Source organism: Oxyura jamaicensis, chromosome 1 (genome assembly GCF_011077185.1).
Source record: "Oxyura jamaicensis isolate SHBP4307 breed ruddy duck chromosome 1, BPBGC_Ojam_1.0, whole genome shotgun sequence".
Classification (NCBI taxonomy): domain Eukaryota; kingdom Metazoa; phylum Chordata; class Aves; order Anseriformes; family Anatidae; genus Oxyura; species Oxyura jamaicensis.
The window spans coordinates 46,258,173-46,276,920 of record NC_048893.1 but is presented as its reverse complement, the minus strand read 5'-3'; the positions used below and the strand labels follow the sequence as shown (position 1 = coordinate 46,276,920).

Here is an 18,748-nt window from a genome sequence, read left to right as displayed (position 1 = left end):
TCATCAGCTTGAAGATATTCAAAACATGGAAAAGATTATGAGAAATTAAAGAAATTCTTGAAAGCTAAAAGGAGTTAATCTATATTGTATCTACCCCATTCACTGGAGTGCACTGCAGAGACAGAAAGTTGCCAAGTGGTGGTCCAGTGACTTGCAGACACAGCTCAAGACAGAAGGCTCTAGAGCTTCATCTGATTGTTGCTTCACCACCTCTTTCACCTTGTTAGCTCAGGCATAGCACCTGCTTGTGTAGCTCTACCACCCCTGGACCTATTCTCGGTTATGTTTTATGTCTGCACTTTCCACAGTGCTTTTACATTTGGGAAAAGCAAAGCAAGCTAAGGCAGCACCATTATAATGCTTCAAAACACTGTTATGCATTAACAGCAGGTGACATCTTTGTAGCAGTCTGCCTGGAGGAAGAGGCAAGAGCAGTCTCTGCATTACCTGTATGCCCACACTTCAGCAGTTCAGAATCAGATTGGGTGTCCACCTCCACCTGTCTCACCCAAAGTTTTATTGTCCTACTCCTAGAACATACAAGGAACTTTTAGAGCCCAAGGCAGCATGTGTGGGGTAGAACTGAAGGGTGATAGTTCTACCCCAGGTAGGTAAAAATAGTTTTACGCTGTCTTTACACTTGTTCTATGCAGCACCACGTTCTAGCCAATTCATTTTCTAGCCAATTCATTCTCTAGCCTGGGGTTGGTCAAGATCTGATTTAATTAGCACCCAGCTGTTTCAGGTTCCTAGTCTTGCTTGAAAATGTCATTTTAGACTGTTCCAGAACCTAAAAGTTAGAAGTTTATTTTTTTTCTACTATGAAATAAGAATGATGCCTTTATATGTAGTTGGGGGGCTGGCAAGTGAGCAATATGGTAAGTTAGGGGTTTCCATTTCTAAGAGAGTTCTAGTGAGTCCAATTGCTGTTGTTTCTCCCTTATTTCTAGAGGACAAAATTTCCTCTGAAACATATCATTACTGATCTTGGGTTGTCTTTTTTCTTTCTCTCTGTTTCTCTGTGAATCAAAGGTATTATCTTCAAAGCTTTTTTGAGCTTTAATTTCTTGAGAGGGAGACACAACTGAAGAACGTGAAAAGCATACTTCTCCTGCTGCATGCTATAGCAGGGTACCAAAATGACACAGGATGTGTTGGAGGAGGGCAGAGTTTCCTCTTGAACACAGCCCTGAAACAATGCTTTTTAGTAAATGTAGAATGCAAGTTATCTGGAGTAACATCAATGTATGGAATTAAACATTTGACTAGCTAGAGCAAAGTTTCATAAATAATCTCTGTACTGTGAAATTTCAAACTTCTGTTGACAGCTTCTATTAGAGGGTTTTACAAAAATACTCTCCCTCCTTCAGGCTAGTTAGATGCAAAGATGGACATTCTCAGTTTGTGCTTTTGTTAGAACACTCTCAACTTGAAGTATTCTGTAATTATAGTTTGGTGCAATATGCAAATTAAAATTTCAGGGGACCTTCTCTAATTTATATATTTGTCTTCAAGATCTGCATATTGCCTTGAAGAGCTATTATGGTAGGGGAAAAATAGCAGACCTTTATCATAGTATCAGATCCATGAGTAAGTAACTCCCTGAAGTTTGCCTGAAGTTCAGTAAGTGTGAAGTCTTCAGAGGCCCACGCTGTTTCATGTTTAGATTGAGCTCTCTTGGGTCGCAGAATCCTACAGGAGAGGACTCACTGCTTTGGTTGGGGGCTTGAGTCCCCACTGACCCTGTTATTAAATGTCTACAGGTGACTTTTTGTTGACTAATCTGTAATCTCTCTCTTTATAATTTCTGTTTGTTTTTGCTAATGACCTAAATTATGTCATGACAAAAAAGAAAGTTTGCTGTTTTACTGAAGATTTTCCAATACATATGGTACTTTTCAATTCCTTTTGCAAATGTATGGGCATAACGTTTGGCATTTTACCAAAAATCACAAAACCAGTGTGATATACCCTGCAAGGCTGAATTGTTAGGTAGTAAATGAATTTTTAAATTTTAACATGTTTAGTAAACATGAGGAGTCTACTACTGATAAATCTGAAATATTTCTGTAATCTTCAGGAAGAGATAGCTGTCAGTGAAGTGTGGAGAGTCCGGGTATTTTCCTTATTCTAATAACTTAATTTTAAGAGTTTGCATGTTCTTTACTAACACCTGCTTTTTTCTCCTGCCCATTTGTGGTAAGGATGTTGGATTTCGATTTGACACACTCCGTACCATCCTGCAACAGGAAGTTCTGCTGCAGGAGGATGTGGAACTGATTGAGTTCCTTGACCCGAGTATCCTGTCTGCAGGGCAGTGTAAGCAACAGGAAAATGGACGGCTTCCAACACTACGCTCCCTAGCAACTCCTAATATTTGGTATTGTACAGAGAGTACTTACAACTGTATTCACTGTTAAACTGAAAAAAAAAATGTTGTATGTTCTTTACATAAAATTTAGCAATATAGTAAATGTTTTTCTGTTTTTGTTTTTTTTTTTTTCCTCAGGATTTTGAGTCCACTAGTCCCCACATTTATTGATAAGCATATTTTTGCCTCAGGCATTTTGTTGAAAGAGTGAGTTTTAATCTGAGATAGCTACATAAACATAAACGGATACTTGCAAACTTGCAGTGAGGGCAAACTAACATGGATGAATTCATCTATTTCTAAAGCCATACAGTGATGATTTTGAAAAATGCGACGTGATTGTGTAGACCGAATTGCAAAGTGTGTTTTTCACTGTGGTCTTTATAAAGCACTTTAATTATATGGGGGGCAATTAACTTCTATGGCTGTAGAAAACTAGAACAGACAAAAGAATATTTAAATACAGTGCATTCAGGCTAGAAGAGGCTGGTCAAATTAACCCTAGAATACTGAAGGAAGTAGCTGCAGCAATGTCTAACCACCTAGCACCTGTATTTGAAAAACAACAATAATTACGGGTAGTCTGAAAGAGTCACTCCGAAATAGGTAGGAATCAGTAGATAACAATCTCTCCTGACACAGGCCAGTGGTATGTTTTCATTCATATGTTAGGAAAATAGATGGAATTATTAAGATGTATTATGTCATTATTGATGTTCCCTGTCAAACAAGAACTTTTAAATCACCTTTAAATCTAGTGGATTGTCCTAACACTATTCATTGTTTCTTTAACTGTTCAGACTATAAAGAACACTTACAAAATTTTTGAATGTTGCTCAGCTTACAGATGATATTACATTTGTAAGTGTTTTGGCAAATTGGAGTTCAAAGGTAGCTTGAGAAATTGCAGAAATACCTTGAAGTCAATAGAAAAGTCAGTAAAGTCAAGTGTGTAGTACTTCACTTGGGCAGGAAAAATCAAATTAACTAGTACAAAGTGGTGAATAATTGGGTAGGTAGTACTACTTCAGAAAAAGATCTGCACATTGTTGCAGAGCATAAATTGGATCAGTCAGCAAATTATTCAGAAAATGGCAAATCTCATTCCGGAGTCCTTGTTATATGCAGGATACCGGGTGTTTTACTTTTCTGTTTCCCCAAGTCTTGTGTTAGACTGCAGCCATCTGTTTTTGAATGCCACAATTTGCAAGGTGTAGGTAATTTAGAAAAAGTCCAGAGCAGAACAACAGGAATCACGAGTTTAGAAAATGCAACCTTTTGGAAACATTTGAGGGATCTGGGATTGTTTGGCCAAAATGGAGAAAATTGAGGTGGGATGGAGCAGCCTTATGAAAGGCAGAAGGTAGTTGCTAAGAAAGTGATGATCCATCAATTTTTATGCTGTGCAGAAAAGGAAAGGATATTAGAAAAAATAATGTGATTAATTTGCCCATGATTCAGACTGGATAGGGGAAAACCCTTCGAACACTGAGGATATTTATGAGCTGGAATAACTACCTAGGTGGGGTGTGGAGTCTTCTTTTTCTTCTTCAGTCTGTCCTTGATGATCTAGATTAACCAGAAACTGAAAATCAATAAAATGATCTCTTAAACCCCTCCCAGTCTTTCATTTGGGGGATTTTTTTTCCAGAGTTACCAACAAGAAGCTAACAAAAGTTACCAACAAAGCTACAGATTCTGTGTGCCCTTTTTAAAATTAGTTACATATTTGTTATATTTTAACCCTGGACCTCTGCTGAAACCTGTCAGTAGACCTGGAGAGTTAACTCTTGCAAAGCTTACTGAAATACAACTACAGATCCGTCCAGAAACTGGAATCAAAGGATCACGCTTTCTTTTAGAAATGGTAAAACGCTCCTTGTGAATATTTCCAAAGCTAAATATACAGAACACATAGCTTTCAGAGAGAAGAAAAACAATATTTTTTTCTTTTAAAAAATCTGGAAAAATTAAAGTTTCCTTATGCACTTTTAAGCCCATATCCCATCCATCTCTGTGAACACTGTCATAATTTTACAAAGCTGCAACTATAATACTACATATGAAACATACATTCTAGGAGTTACATTTTTGTAGAATTCTTCTAGGTGAAAATAACAGACTTATGAGGATTTTAAAATGTCCTTGAGAAATAACTGAAATGAGATACTAATCACTCTGGTTTTTAAGGATTTTCAAAAGCTGCCAAATCTTCTAAAATGATTATTCAAGCCATCTCATAAAAACGTGTTAAAAACTAGTGGTCTGTTGGTGTCCAAGTTAAATAAGTCAGAAACTGGAAAAAATAAAGCTGGTGCTCGTTACTTCAGGGTTTTGTTACCAAAAAAAACGTGCCCTTTCCTACTGCACTCTTGAACCTAGAAATACAGATATTCCTGTTCCTACCCACCCTGGCTTATAATGCTGAGTAATCAGTTTTTTGGTTGTGTGGTTGTTTTTAAGTCATATGTGTAAGAAAAACTGACCTTTCAGAGTGGTAAATTATTCTTCTACTCCTACCACCAAAAAGCTGGCTTTTTTTTGGTGTTTACAGCTTGCTTAAGAAACCTACATGTACTTCCCACCTGTTTGGCCTCAGGAATCTACAGCTGATATTACTTTCTTTGTTTGCAGGGATGTCTCGCTGTTGCTTGCCTTTGTAAGTGCACTGCTTATGCTTCCTTCATGGTGGAAGGAATCGTCGTGGCTACCGTGGGGACTAGTTCTGCTTGCATATGCAATCTTTCGAGTGTGGGGCACATGGAAGACAGCCAAGCTGCAAATGTCCCTGCGAAAATACTGTGTCCAGCTGGAAGAAACAGTGGCAAATAGTCGAGCTTTTACTAATCTCGTGAGAAAAGCTTTACGACTCATTCAAGAGACTGAAGTAATTTCCAGAGGATTTACCCTGTGAGTCTACATTTCACTTTAATGAATTGATCCATTCAAGCCATATGTTGTTTAAAAATAGTCCCACTGCACTGTCTCCCAGAACAAGTGAAATTGCTGAAAAGCATATTACTGAAAACTTTTCATTTGCATAAAATAGTATAATTACAGTTATGTTCACCAACATAAAAGTATGAATTCTAACTACCCATTGTTAAAACTATGCAACCTGAAGGAGAATTAAGTGTCACAAATCTGAACTGGGCATCTGTGCCTTTGAGTCTCCTGCAATGCTGGCAATGAACTATAGGAAGAAAAGTACTTTTAACCAATTTAATTAGCCATTTGGGGGGATCATTTTAGAGGCTGTTTGCTTAAGGGTTTTTTGTGCTTTAAATGACCAAATCCTTGTAAATAAACTGATCTGCAAGTAATTGTTCTTATTTTAGAAAACAAGATGACATGAAAGTCATCAAATAACAGTCTGAAGTAATGAGAACCAGCAATCAGCAAAGAATATCCAGAGGTCATTTCCCACCTCAAAAAAAAAAAAAAAATGCAGTATCTTTCCATTCTTGCATACAATTGTGAAGATGTTTAGAACCTTAATTTTCTCTTGAATTTGCCTCTTGTCCACTTAAGTTATGAAAGTTTTCCTAGTTATTTAGCTCTTCGGGTAATTTAACTATTTGGGTTATTTTTGGTTATTTGCTGTGTGGAAGGACATTAGCACGTGTTCAGTGTGTGCAATGATCCCAAGCCCAACAAGCCTGTTCTCATTGCCAGCTATCCTTTTCTGTAGTAGCAACCTGTTGCTAGAAATGTACCTGTGTCAGTTAGACATAAGGTTACAGGAGGTGGGAAATGCCAGCAACTAAAATCCAGTTGACTTGTTTCTAAAACCAGTAAAAGGTTCCCCTGCATGCACCATGAAGTTATTTGTTCCTGCTAGACCAGCTCCTCTGTTCTCAGGTACATGTTGATACATGCAAGATTGAAACTGTAGACTTTGCATTTAGAATTAATTTTCGAGCTTGAGATGCTTTCAGTATGTTTTGTAGAAGCATACTTGTTTTATTCTCCCTTTGGAATGCATAAGCACATCTTCAGTCTGCCTAGCTTTGTTTTTTTTTTTGTTCTATTTTTTGAAGAAACATATAGTTAAGAAATAGGCAGTCTTATCTCTGCAGATGGGTTCTTAAAAGAAATTATTGTTAGGGCTTGTCCAAAATACAGATGAGAAAACATTTGGATTTTTTTCCTAAGTTTAAGCAAACGAACTTGTGGTCAGTGTCAAAATTGCTGGTTCCTTGTTCTTTTACTACATATCTTAGATAACAGATTAACAAAAAACAGACTGGTCTTTAAGCTAGTGCTTGATCTCAGCCCCTTTACTTAAAACTCTGGCAAGCTTTTCAAAAGATTTGAGCGGGAGAAGTCAGCCTGTGTCAGCAATCTCGTTGGAATAATTGTCCAGTATGAAGAAGCCACAGTCATAGAGGTTTGGGTTTGTTTTAGTTTGAATGAAGTTCGAACTCCAGAGTGTCCTTTTCTGCATCCATACATGTAAGAGATGCTGCTGCACAGAGCACCATGAAGTTCTTTGCTTGACAAAATGCTTCATGTATGATCCAAAAAAACTAGCTCCCCTTTCTTCTTTTCCTGAATTTTGCTACAATAAATCTTAGAAGAACTCAGTTTGGTATGTTCACCAGTGGTAACCTTGTCAAAGTCTTGATGCTTGTTCAGGGAAAATCTTGTGGCAGTAGAAATGGTTGCACCTGAAAAGTTAATGAGTATGTTTTACATTTTTGAAAGAATGGGTTTTTCAACCAGGTAGCACAGCACCCATTCCATGATACGTATGCTGCTGTTTGAATATACTGCTAGCTTAGCATAGTCTGGACGGTACATTAATTGTGTTATGAATGGAAAGATACTGAAGCTGAAGGTTAAATAATATAGAGTCCAGATTTTGGCTAGCTATACTTAGCTAAACTATACTGTAGCAAGCCCAGGTCTGCAGATTCAGCCCAATGCTGTCTTCCACAGCTATTTTTTCCTCTCTATTTCTCTCTCTCTTTGTCAAGATGGAAATAGGCTAGACAAAACAGATATCAGTGCAGCAACACACTCATCTTTCCAGGTACATGCTATGCTTTTCCTTTTGCCTGAGCAATCTGAGCAAGGTGAGAGCAGAAGCAGGCTCCAGTCCCTAACAATTCATCGCTCTTGCTGACCACACGATGTCCATTCCTGAGCTGGTTCTAGTAAAAATGGTGCCAGCAGGTAGAAAGGGTGAACTGTCCACTATTTTCAGCGTTGCAGGTATAGGTTTGGCATCAAAACTGTACATGAACAGACGTAACTAATATTTTTTTCCTTTATCTACAGCTTAGTGTTGCATGGACATATTTAACGTTTATGCAGTTCACAATTCAGTTTATTTCCAGATTAGGCAATTTCTCACAATTCTAGAGCTATTTTGAAGTATAGTCAAATAAGTAAGTGTGATAGTTTCTTTTAAATTGTATATTCACCTGAATATATGAATATCAGAGCTTATTTTCAAATAGGCTGATTTAGCTGCATATATTTCATGTGTTTACCTGTCTTAGCTTCCAGAAAACATTGCTGTCATTCATTGCATAATTGGTAAAAGCTATTTCCCCACCTACATAATATTTCTGTTGACCTAGAGAAGAATTCTGCAGGGACAGCTTGAAAGAAAATAGTGTTTTACATGGAAAACAAAAAATAGTAACGCATTTTTTCTGCAAAAATAGTTTAAAGAGCAAATTTGTATATAAAGAGATATAAAATATCTGCATGTTAAAATTTCCAAAACTTATACTGGGCATGCAACAGTTTTGTATCAGAAAAAAATGTGGCCTATCTACATTTAGTATATTCTTTTTGAACACTTTGGAGAAGACAAATGTCCTCAGGAGTTTTACCATGGCTCAGATGAGAATGGAATCAGGCTGCCTTTCTATCTGCTTCTCTAAGATTTTGATTAAATAAGTCATCGATATGATGGATTTTTTGTATCTTTTTTTTTTTTTTTCTGTCATAGCTACTGAGCAATTTGAAAAAGTTTCTAAGTAATGGAATAAGAAAACTAATGTACTGTCTTTAAAAATACTTTAGGACATCTGTACAGTTGTATCACATTTTACTTTTCAAGTTTGCTTGACAGGGTCAGTGCCGCTTGCCCATTTAATAAAGCTGGACAACATCCTAGTCAACATCTCATCGGTCTCCGGAAAGCTGTTTATCGATCTGTCAGAGCCAACTTCCGAGCTTCAAGACTGGCTACGCTATACATGCTGAAAAAATATCCTTTTTGTAAACAACAACAACAACAACAAAAACCAGTTCAATTATTTTGTTACCTACCTGTGGTTGTGCCAATGTTTAGAGTTGGCATGTCTAGAAACATACAATCTAATTACATATCTAAATGAGATAAAGGAAAGGTAGCATAGTAAATTTGGGCTTATGCTTGGTTTGGAACAGTCTTATTTTTTTTTTTCTAGTTTTTGCACTGTGCAATGTGAGATAAAGTACTGAAAACATTGTTCTAATGATTGATGCCCATGCCTCTAGTGAAAGTACTGAAGTACTTGAGAGTCCTTTGTGATTTTGTTTTTAATTACTTTTAGCCATTGTTTTCCCTTGCACAAAAAGGACCTTTCCTCTGATTGATGAGCCCATTCGCTCATTGTCCCCATGTTCAAAGATAAGTTGATTTTCTGTTTCAGACAAGCTGGGTGAAAACTCATTACAATAATTAGCCAAAGGGCACATTTAAGAGTGAGGAGTTTCTACCCTGAACCAAACTAGAACACTTCTTCAGATTTGATTTTGTGAAGCATTTTGTGTAGATACATTTCCTCAGTTAATTGTATACTTTAACAGCATTAGCATTTCAAGATTTTTTTACTATGTTTATTGAACTACATAGGAACTAACAATGCCTTCACCCTCTATTGTAGCAAAAAATAAAACAGATATGTTTCTGATCTGAGAAACTTCATGTAGGGGGGAAAAAAAAAAGCTGCTGGTAATGCAATTGTTGAAAATCTGTCATGACAAATAACTTTTTTTACCTTCCTGGAACATACTTGATTAATATTGAATAATAGCGTGTGACACAGGCACACATGAGGCTGTGAGTGCGTGCATTTACTTTGAAGGAAATAAGTATTTGTTTGCAAACGAGTAACTCATGTAGGCATCCTCATTCTCAGCTCAAGGCTTAACTGTTACCACTGAGGATTAAGGTCTACTGGCAATATAAAGAAAAAAAAATATGACTAGTTCAAACGTGTTGGTAGAGGCAACTGGTACCTAACTTGGCATTAATCAAGAATCACTTCTAAAAACACGGGAAGGGATTTGAAAATGGGATCGGTGGACATGGCCTTCGCAAATATCCTCCAGCACGAAGAAAGGAAGTCTATTAGTTGCTATGAAAAGGTGTGTTGCTTTGACTGTGGAGGTTACAGGTTCAAGGAACATTGGTGTGAGTTAGACAGTCCACTAGTTTCCTAACTGCTAAACTTCTTGGAATGGTTTTTAAAGGAAGGAATACAAGAGAAGAAAGTCTCTTGTTTCCTTTGGATTATTTGACATTTGCATCTGTTTTTGAAAGATCTTTGAGATGGAAGTTACATTATACCAAAATATCATGTAGCTATCGTAGTAGGAAGACCAGCAAAAATAAATGGTGAAAAATGTATTTAAACTGTATGTGCATAGTTCTTTGACAAATTCAAAGAGAAGCATTCTATAGAAGCGTTACGCGTGCAGAACATAGTGGAAAAAACAGTGGCAGCATGTGAGTTGAGATGCAGACTTGGTCAAATCATCAGTGCTTGTAAACTGAAAGCAGGGAATTTAAATGCAAGGAAGATGGGTAAATGATTCCTCCTCCCCACCAAAATAATTAAGAGCAGCTTTAAGGCGGTTTCCAGTTGTCTTAATTTGTAGTTTTCCCTGCATATCATGAATGCCTGAAAATGCTCCGTGTACTATATGAGCGTTGATGGCAATGAGCATCTTTCAAATAGATTCCACTGCCTTGTGCAATTAAATAGTACGCTTACGCTGGAGGGACCAAAGATGCCTTCATGTCAGAGGTATTCACACCTGCCAGTTGTGACAACCTTAATGCTCTTGTCCATCATCATGTCATTAGTACAACTCTGGCCTACAGCAAGGGGAAGGAGGAACTGGAGAGATTAAATAAAGGGGTAAGGTGATAAACTGAAGGAAAGGAGTGTTGATAGATTTAAGGAAAGCAACTTCCACCCAAAGTCTGGAAAAGAGATCCCAATTCTGACTTCTACGGTTATTTTTAGTAAGTTCTGCTTTGTACAAAATCAGATTTTATCAACTGAATCTCCTCTGGGGTATCTGAATATGAACTAATGAATTTCTATTTGAAAGTTGCTTTTTCTGAGCACTATGCAAGACATGAATCCAGTAGCACTATTAATCAACAAAACAAAATACCTTTATTTAAGGAGAAAAAAAATAGAGAAAAATTCAAAATATTCACTATTTGGAACAATATTATATATTTTTAAATAATAAAAGCCCCTTTTTCCTGATTAATCTCAATACTGCTTAATATTTTTTTAAGTGTTTTACTGGATTTTAATTTGTGTCTCTGTAGTGGAGCAGATGTATTTATGCAAGTGAAAAACTGTTTTTTTTTTTTTTTTTTTTTTTTTTTTTTCTTGAAACATTTTTCAGTAGAAATTCAATATGTGAAATGCCTCCTAGTCTCAAGGACAGTAAAACTTGAGTCTTCCCAGCTAATATACTAAGGATCAAAGGTTAGTTCCATTTTAATAGATGACATTATACTTTAAGGTCATTTTGTTCTTTATAAAATAAGGAAGTAGTAATTTCTTGATAGCATAAGCAAATAAACAGTACATGCAATGTGAGAGCTCGTCATGGGGGAAGAGAGATAACACTGAAAATTTGTTGGTTGATTGGCCACAGCACTTAGATACAAGAATGAATGGATATGAAAGTAGATGTAAATGCTCACCATTCATCTTCTTCCACAGTGTTGTATCCATTTACATCATTTGAGGATTTGATCCATTATGTTTTCTTCTGCTGTACCAACCTTCTGATATTGCTGTCTGCTTTTCTTTCATGAGAGTCTGACACGGAAATAGGATGTTTCACAAAAAAAAAAAAAAGTCAGAAAAAGTCAGAAAAGAGCCAAGCTTTGAAGCATGTGTCAATGGGAAATAATTTTCTATATTACAGTTTGCTTTCCTTGGTTGACGGTATTCAGTTGATATCGTCACATGGGGGTGATGCTTGTCATTCAACAGCAGTGGTGAATCTCTGACTCCAAAGGTCATTTTTGTGTGATTTCGAGTTATAAAAATAAGGTCACAGTCACAGTCTAGGTCCCCTGTGTGATTCAGTGGATACAAAAGGATGATAATGTGCAGAATGCCCCATTTTCTTTCATCTGTCTTTCTTATAATGAACCTGGAAAATTGAGACTGAGAATTATCGTGCATCTGGTGATAACTGTTGCCTTAAGACAATAGCTCTTGAACAGAGACATGTCTGTTATGACATAGAATGGTTAAAGTAATACAGAAAATGGTACAAAATTCACTAGTTTAGTAAGAGGTATACTACAGTTTAAGGTAAGTTTTCATTTAATGCATTCTTCTATGTTCAGAACTTACTAGAAATACTTGTAACTGAAGTAGGTTGTTACATACACTTTAATGTATCTGATTATTTCTGAAATAAGCCTCAAATTCATACTTTGAATCAGTAAGACTAATGCTATTGGAAGCCAAAGAGAAGCTGCTTTAAACCTTAGGCACTTGCTTTATGTATAACTTCAAGAGAGACAAGGAAGAGTATATACTTGAGTGGCTGAGCTGGTGACTGTTGGGCTGAGTTAAAAACTTGCTGACTTAAGTATTGATCTTAACTGTAGACATAAATGAGTGAAAGGTAAAAATAAATACACCTTAAATAATAAGGTATATGTTGATCTGTGCTAATCCAGTCATTGTAGATTTTATACCCATCAGTATTATTTCTACTGTTTAAATATTTGTGTCAAATTAGGCTTTAATGGTAATGTATATCTCAAATGAGTAAGAGGGAGATCTGTCTGATGAGATTGTTACAGAGAATTAAAAATTTTAATTCACAGCTTTGCTATGTAAATACAAATATGCAATACAGATTGCATAAACCTGGTATGTTATCATTACTCACTTCAGTAGGAATAGAAGATGGGTAGTATTTGCTTGTGGCTAGTATGCCACTTTTTAGCTCATTTCAGTGAACGGAATAAATTAATATCTTCTTAATTAAAATGTGTTCATATGTAAAATAGAAAAAATATGTGACTGTACTTCAGCTTATACCAGGTGTTTCTGTCAGACTCAGTGGACCAGTAGTATTTCATGAGATGGATTCTTTACATTTCATGGGAAGTGACAGCTGTGAACTTGCAGAAACAATTCAGTGTTTTCTCCTGCCATACTTACTCTGACTTGTTCATGTCAGGAAGAGTACATGGAAGAGAACATTGCTCAAAGTCACAGAAGAAAAAGTTATAGAGGAGCAAAAAGTATTTCTCCTTTAATTTGGAAAACAACGGTATAGCAGGATGCAGTGGTTGAAAGCTTAAGCTGAAAATTAGATATTTTGGGTTGAGTATTTACAGGATGTTATGCAAACTAGTCACTAGTAGCGCAGCAAATCTCTGCGCTATACTCCATTGAACTGTGTAATAACTTGGAGGTAATACTTCAGTCAGTGTGCCAGTCGTTTAATATTTTTATGCTTCAGAGCCTCGTGGGTTCTGCATCATAAGAATCTATGGTTTATACACTGATTTAATTATACTCAAACTGGATGGAGGAAATTTTGTAGCTTATGTTACTGGATGTTGTTAACAGTCTAACTCTCAGTTGATGAAATATGGTGCGATACTCCATTTCCATTCAACTGTATTGATAGGTAGGACCTGGGAGTTTGACTATATAAAGTCAAGCAACTTTAATTTTGTTGTAAGTATAAGGCCTTCTCCGATTTTTGGGTGGACCTGTATGGAGCCAGGAGTTAGACTTGGTGATCCTTGTGAGTCCCATCCAACTCAGAATATTCTATGATTCTGTGATCCTGATATTTCTAAATTGAATGGTGTCTCATTATGGTGTAGTCAATGTAAAATCTGTTCTATGTATATGAGATGCACTGAGCTTGGGAAAACTTGTAAATGTTCTCCTTGTAAATCTAGTAAAATTTGTTCCTTCTCCTCTGTAAAAAGTTTAGTTATTACTTCATGAAGTGTTAGAAAAACACTTTTTCATTTGGGAGAGAGAGTTTGCACAAGAAAACCTCACACAGGCTAAATATATATAATTGTAGTCTCTTCGGATTGTAAAAGCCTAAATCAGAAATCCACTTCTGGAAAGTCTAAGCAAAGATGTTTGAGAATTTTTCAGTTAGATGTTTTTTGTTGACCAGCCAGTTCATCACATGCTTTGCTCATCCCTTCCAGCGGGTGAGAATTTTATGAGAGCGCAGCTTGGGTTTCTTAGGAAGACTTTGAGGCCCTCGTTAGATCTTTAGATGAGAATGTGCTTTTGAAGAGCAAAGTACTAATATGAAATTGTTGTGTACTTGGTTACATTAGTACTGCTGCTTTTTTATAAGTAAGATGAGCCCCCTGGCAGAGGTTACATATCCATTGTACAGATATTTTATTTTGGATGTGACAGTTTATTATTAAGTAGCTTTGTCTTCCCTTGCTCCAAGCTAATAAGGAATAAGTTAAACAGATAAAGTATTCCTCAAAGACGGAAACATCTAAGTTATGTAAGTTTATTTACTTGCATCTTTTTAGCTAATCTCTCAATGTGAATAAAAAGAGACATGGTTTAGATCAAGGTGCATTAAGGAAATACATGTATATTCTTAACAAAAATGATTGGAAGTAAGAGGACAAGGCAGAAGACATGGGAGTTCGATGGGAATCCCTTGTTGAGATGTGCTATGGATAAGTGGCTCATTTGGTCAAACCACCCGTTTGAGAGGTTCCTTGCAATTTTTAGCATGATTTAGAAATCAACATGTGTCCAAGCTGCTTTTTAAGATGCTCACGCTTTGGAAATGCCTTGTTGCGGGAAAAAAAAAGATTATCACAGAATATTATCAGTCTCTTAAGATAATTGGTCCTGAAGGGTTTTGAACTGATTCTGCAGTCTCTGGTGGAGGTAACATCCTCATCCCCTGTGCTCCATCTGCTGGGCATGCAGTCAGGTTAATTTAGAATAGCTGACCCAGCTGACACTGTGACAACAGCAGCTGGTGACAACAGTATGTCGTGTTCCTGACTCATTTGCATTGCTTCAACCTGCAATTGCATTGCAGGTCTTCACCTGCATTCGTGCTTCTGGAGGACACTTAACAGGCTTCTTTCTTCCTGGACTTTTGGGAGGAATTAGGGAGAAATTTATTTGTTCAGAGCCCGGAGGCGTAGTATTGCTGTTACCTGAGCCACAAAAAAATCACTTTATGCACTGTTCTACTCAAGTGGTAAATATTTTCTTGAGCAAATCACTAATGCAGGTTCAATCCTATGAGAGTTTAGCAGGTGGAAAATTTGGGAGTGAAAGCGGGTGGAACTTGTAGCTTCCCCAGAAATCATATCAGTTGGACAAGAGACAGGTACTTCTGATGGGCTTTATGTGACCCAAGAGATGAGAGTGTTCAGTTTGTAAATCAAAACAGAGAGAAAAATAACATAGTTTAAATTAAAAGTATTTTCATGAATGCTTTGCAATTTCTTTTTCTTTTTCCCTTTGGAACAAAGGTGTGCTTATGACAATGAGTCATAAATTCTTTTTTTTTAAAGCAAATTTTACTGTTTTTTGACTGGATATTTATTCTCAATTTACAGAAATCTTGAACTGTCACACCTCCTCTTTACCCAGTGTAAGGTTTGCTTAAAATTAGCACTATTCTAAAAGAAATGCTGCCTAGTCTATAGATTATTTTTATCTGTTCCTCTGGCATTAGAGTTATATTTTGCTCGTTTCCTATTTTTTAAACATTTCACCACAGTTTGAGGGTTTGGAAAGGTGCGTTTTTTAAAATAGAAAAATTACCATGATAATTACCATGATATGATTTATCATAGAATCTTATGATTCTAGCATCAGCAGAAAAGTGCTATTGAAAGAATTGACTTTTTCTCAAGTACTTGTATTTTTATGTGTGAATAGTTCTCTTAAAATGCATATTTACTGAGATTTCTCAGGTGAACAGCATTGTATATATCATTAAGAATTATCAAGATTGGGGCTTAAATTAACTAAGCTACTTTGTAAACTAGGTAATGAAGCGTGGTGATCAAAGCCATACTCTATCAACTTTCTTAGCCAATTACTCGAATAAGTGTCAAAGTCACTGCTGACACACAGAGCAAAGTGATGGGAATATTAGCACACGTATCCTCACAAAATATGTTAAAAATGATTGAGCTTTGGCCGTAGGAAACCTTACTGTACAGGTTGTTGTGTCTGGGAAGTTTGATTTTGAATTAACAGTACGACTATTGGGAGCTGCTCTTCTTCATGGTAATATCTGAAATACCAAAGAACCGTTATTGCAAAGGTCCCTGAGCTGTCCCTCCACAAGCAGAACCTGCAGGGAATTCCTGCAGTCGTCCCAAGTTTGGTCTGTAACATAGGCTACCTTTGAAACTCCAAATTGCACAAATGTTGTCTTCCTCTCTCCTCTGTTATAATGATCTCTGTTGTGAGACTGACATAAGCTAATTGTTGGGAATTTACTAATTGAAGCTAAAGCAGTCTGACTTGAAAGGAGTGCAGGGATTTTCATCAATATGTTTTCATTTGTTTCTTTTTAGGTAGTTGTATTTAGTATGTTATATTATTAATATTATCATATTATTGGATGTTTAGTCAAGGTCTTACCTCATCCTTCTCTTAGCCTTTAAAACCTGTGCTATGAAGAAAGTTTGAAATAAGTTCAATTAGAAGTTCAGTGTGGGTTCAACTAAACAGGGATTACGTGTTCTTTCATTTAAATTACCAGAAATAAGAAACCTTGTTAGCTGTTTTTTTGGCTTTTGCTTTTAATGCAAAAGTTGCTTTGCTACCTACCTTAACTCTGGCTAAACCTACCCTCTGAACTCTGAGAGCGACAACGTGACCAGCTACATCTGTGTAGTCCCTTTCAAGGAGCTGGGTCTGGGACTGAGTGAAGAGCAGGTGTCTGAAGAGGAGGCACACAATCTCACAGATGGCTTCAGCTTGCCTGCACTCAAGGTAATCTCTTCTAGAAGAACAGGCACATCCACAATATCTCAGCATGACTTTTTTTTTTTTTCAGTTGTCATGAGGCCATTTGTATACTAGCCTGTAGTAACACAGTCAACTGAGTAAGGAGGTAAAATTTGTCTCATATCATGTGTTTCTACATGTATTGGCATTACATGGTTTCTTTTTGCATGTATTTGAAGAGAAGTTGCACAATACAACACAAGGATTTTGTTCTGTCAATCATACAAATTCAAGTCAGTGTTTTATAATCAGCTTGATCAACCTCCTTCTTAAACCTGAGCTTTTGTTCTTTGATTTCACATGATTCCAGACAAATAAAATGATTTCCAGGTTTGTACTTAAATCTTTTTAATTAATCGCTTGACTTTAATAAAAAGAGAGACATCCAGAGATGTAAATTAGTTGTAATTGTCAAAGGGAATAGATGCATTTGGCTACACAGAGAAGTGTAAATCATAAGCCTGGACCCCTGCTGCCAGTGAAGTTCTTTGATCTTTGAAAAGATGTTTAACTGAGCAGAATGACAATCATTTAATGGCCTTTTCAATCTATTTTGTTTTGAGATGTTAAGTATTTTTAATGTGCTTGAGTAAATGTTTGCATTTAGATCTACTTTGAATGGAAACCTTCTATGCTCTGGTGGTTCTGTGCCTAGGCAGTTCCATTTTACTTTTTTTTTTTTTTTAATGGAAAATTCCATTATTACGTCACTTCTTTGTTTTTATGAGGTTGGCTCTTGTTGCATTTTATTCTCGTAATTTCTAGGCCTTGATTTCTTTTCTTCTGACTGTAAATGGCACCAGCAATAGTAGTTGCAAAGCTTTGAGGTTTCGTCTAATTGGTTGTAAGCTATGTGCTACATCAGATGTAAGTTTGGGGGATTTTTTTCTTGCCTTTTAATGAGCTGAACTTCTAATTACAATCATGCAAGCCGACTTACCCAGTTCTCTTTAAGCTTGAGAAGTCGATTAGAGTTGCCCAAGCTTGTAAACTAAGACTTTGTTTACTTGCAATTTGCAGTAATTTCACTGAAATCTGCTTTAATTAAACTGGATGGAATACTTTCTGCGTAGAGTTAAACTCACAACTAGAAAATCTGAATTTGTTTAACTGATGACAGTGGTGTAGGCTGGGTGTGGTGTAGTTGAGTCAAGCTAAATTAACATAAATCTAAGCAGATTTGTACTGTAGTAACAAAATAGTTAGATAACCTTGGGGCATATTTGTATTGCAAGCCCTGGATCTATGTGTAGTTGTCTTTATTTTTTGGCTTTTTTTTTTTTTTTTTTTCCTTTGAGAGCACTTTCCGTCATTTTAAAATGCAGGTAAAATACAGATGTGTATCAGATTTGGTGAATATTTTTATTTTCATTCAAGCCCATGCCTAGGCCTATGTGTTTTGGCTACCTTGTCCTTGAACTAAACCAGTTTAAAGAGTAAAAATTTTTGGCTATAAAATAAATACTGATCCAAGCTGCGAAGAGCCAGTTGGGTGTTCTGTGTGAAGCCTGAATACAGATAAAAATCATCAAAATTTATGGCTGGAACAAACTATTTTCAACCCCAAATACATCTGGAATTTCCTTTTCTCTCATCCTTTGAACCCTTTTTCAGGTGGATTTTGAGTTGTTGTTTTCATTTCCTGAAGTTCACTACTTTTGTGTACTACCTTTTCACTGCTTTCGCCTTCTGTCTGGAGGAAGGGTTTAGTTGTCTTTTGTGTTCATTATAACCTGAGCTCTTGACTCTTTATCCGAGGTACCACACCTTCAGAGACACTTAGGTAATTCCTGCCAATTTGTTTGCTTCCTCCACCCCCTGCTTTCCTAACCTCATTTGGCTTGTGGTGAGTTTTTTTGTTGTTGTTGTTTTTTAACACCTAGCCAAATCATTCTTGCATGTGTGCTCTGTGTTCAGTTCATCTCAAACTCTGTTATTTCTTCTCATAAACACCTTTTTTAATTGATATTTTTTTCCTTCTGGAATATTTTGTCACTTCACATCCAGGTGTATTTGATACATCGTTGGGGATATCTGACTGCATTGATCTGAAGGCTTTTAATTTTTTTGTGCTATTGTTTTGAGTGTTTTGCTCTTGACTGTTCTG

The 18,748-nt window shown here is 36.4% G+C and overlaps 1 protein-coding gene across 4 annotated transcripts in view; it reads left to right on the top strand.

Moving 5' to 3' along the window:
* The window catches only part of VEZT (vezatin, adherens junctions transmembrane protein), a 63,692-nt gene that overhangs the window by 27,573 nt on the left and 17,371 nt on the right, over positions 1-18,748 (top strand). For 2 of the 4 annotated variants that reach the window (XM_035336992.1, XM_035337005.1), the window contains exons 4-7: positions 2,205-2,380; positions 5,006-5,281; positions 8,460-8,597; positions 16,479-16,626. In XM_035336992.1, coding sequence (XP_035192883.1) covers positions 2,205-2,380; positions 5,006-5,281; positions 8,460-8,597; positions 16,479-16,626 — 738 coding nt within the window. Of the gene's footprint in view, positions 1-2,204; positions 2,381-5,005; positions 5,282-8,447; positions 8,598-16,478; positions 16,627-18,748 lie in introns of all 4 variants that reach the window. The other 2 variants (XM_035336983.1, XM_035337001.1) reach the window with 1 other exon arrangement.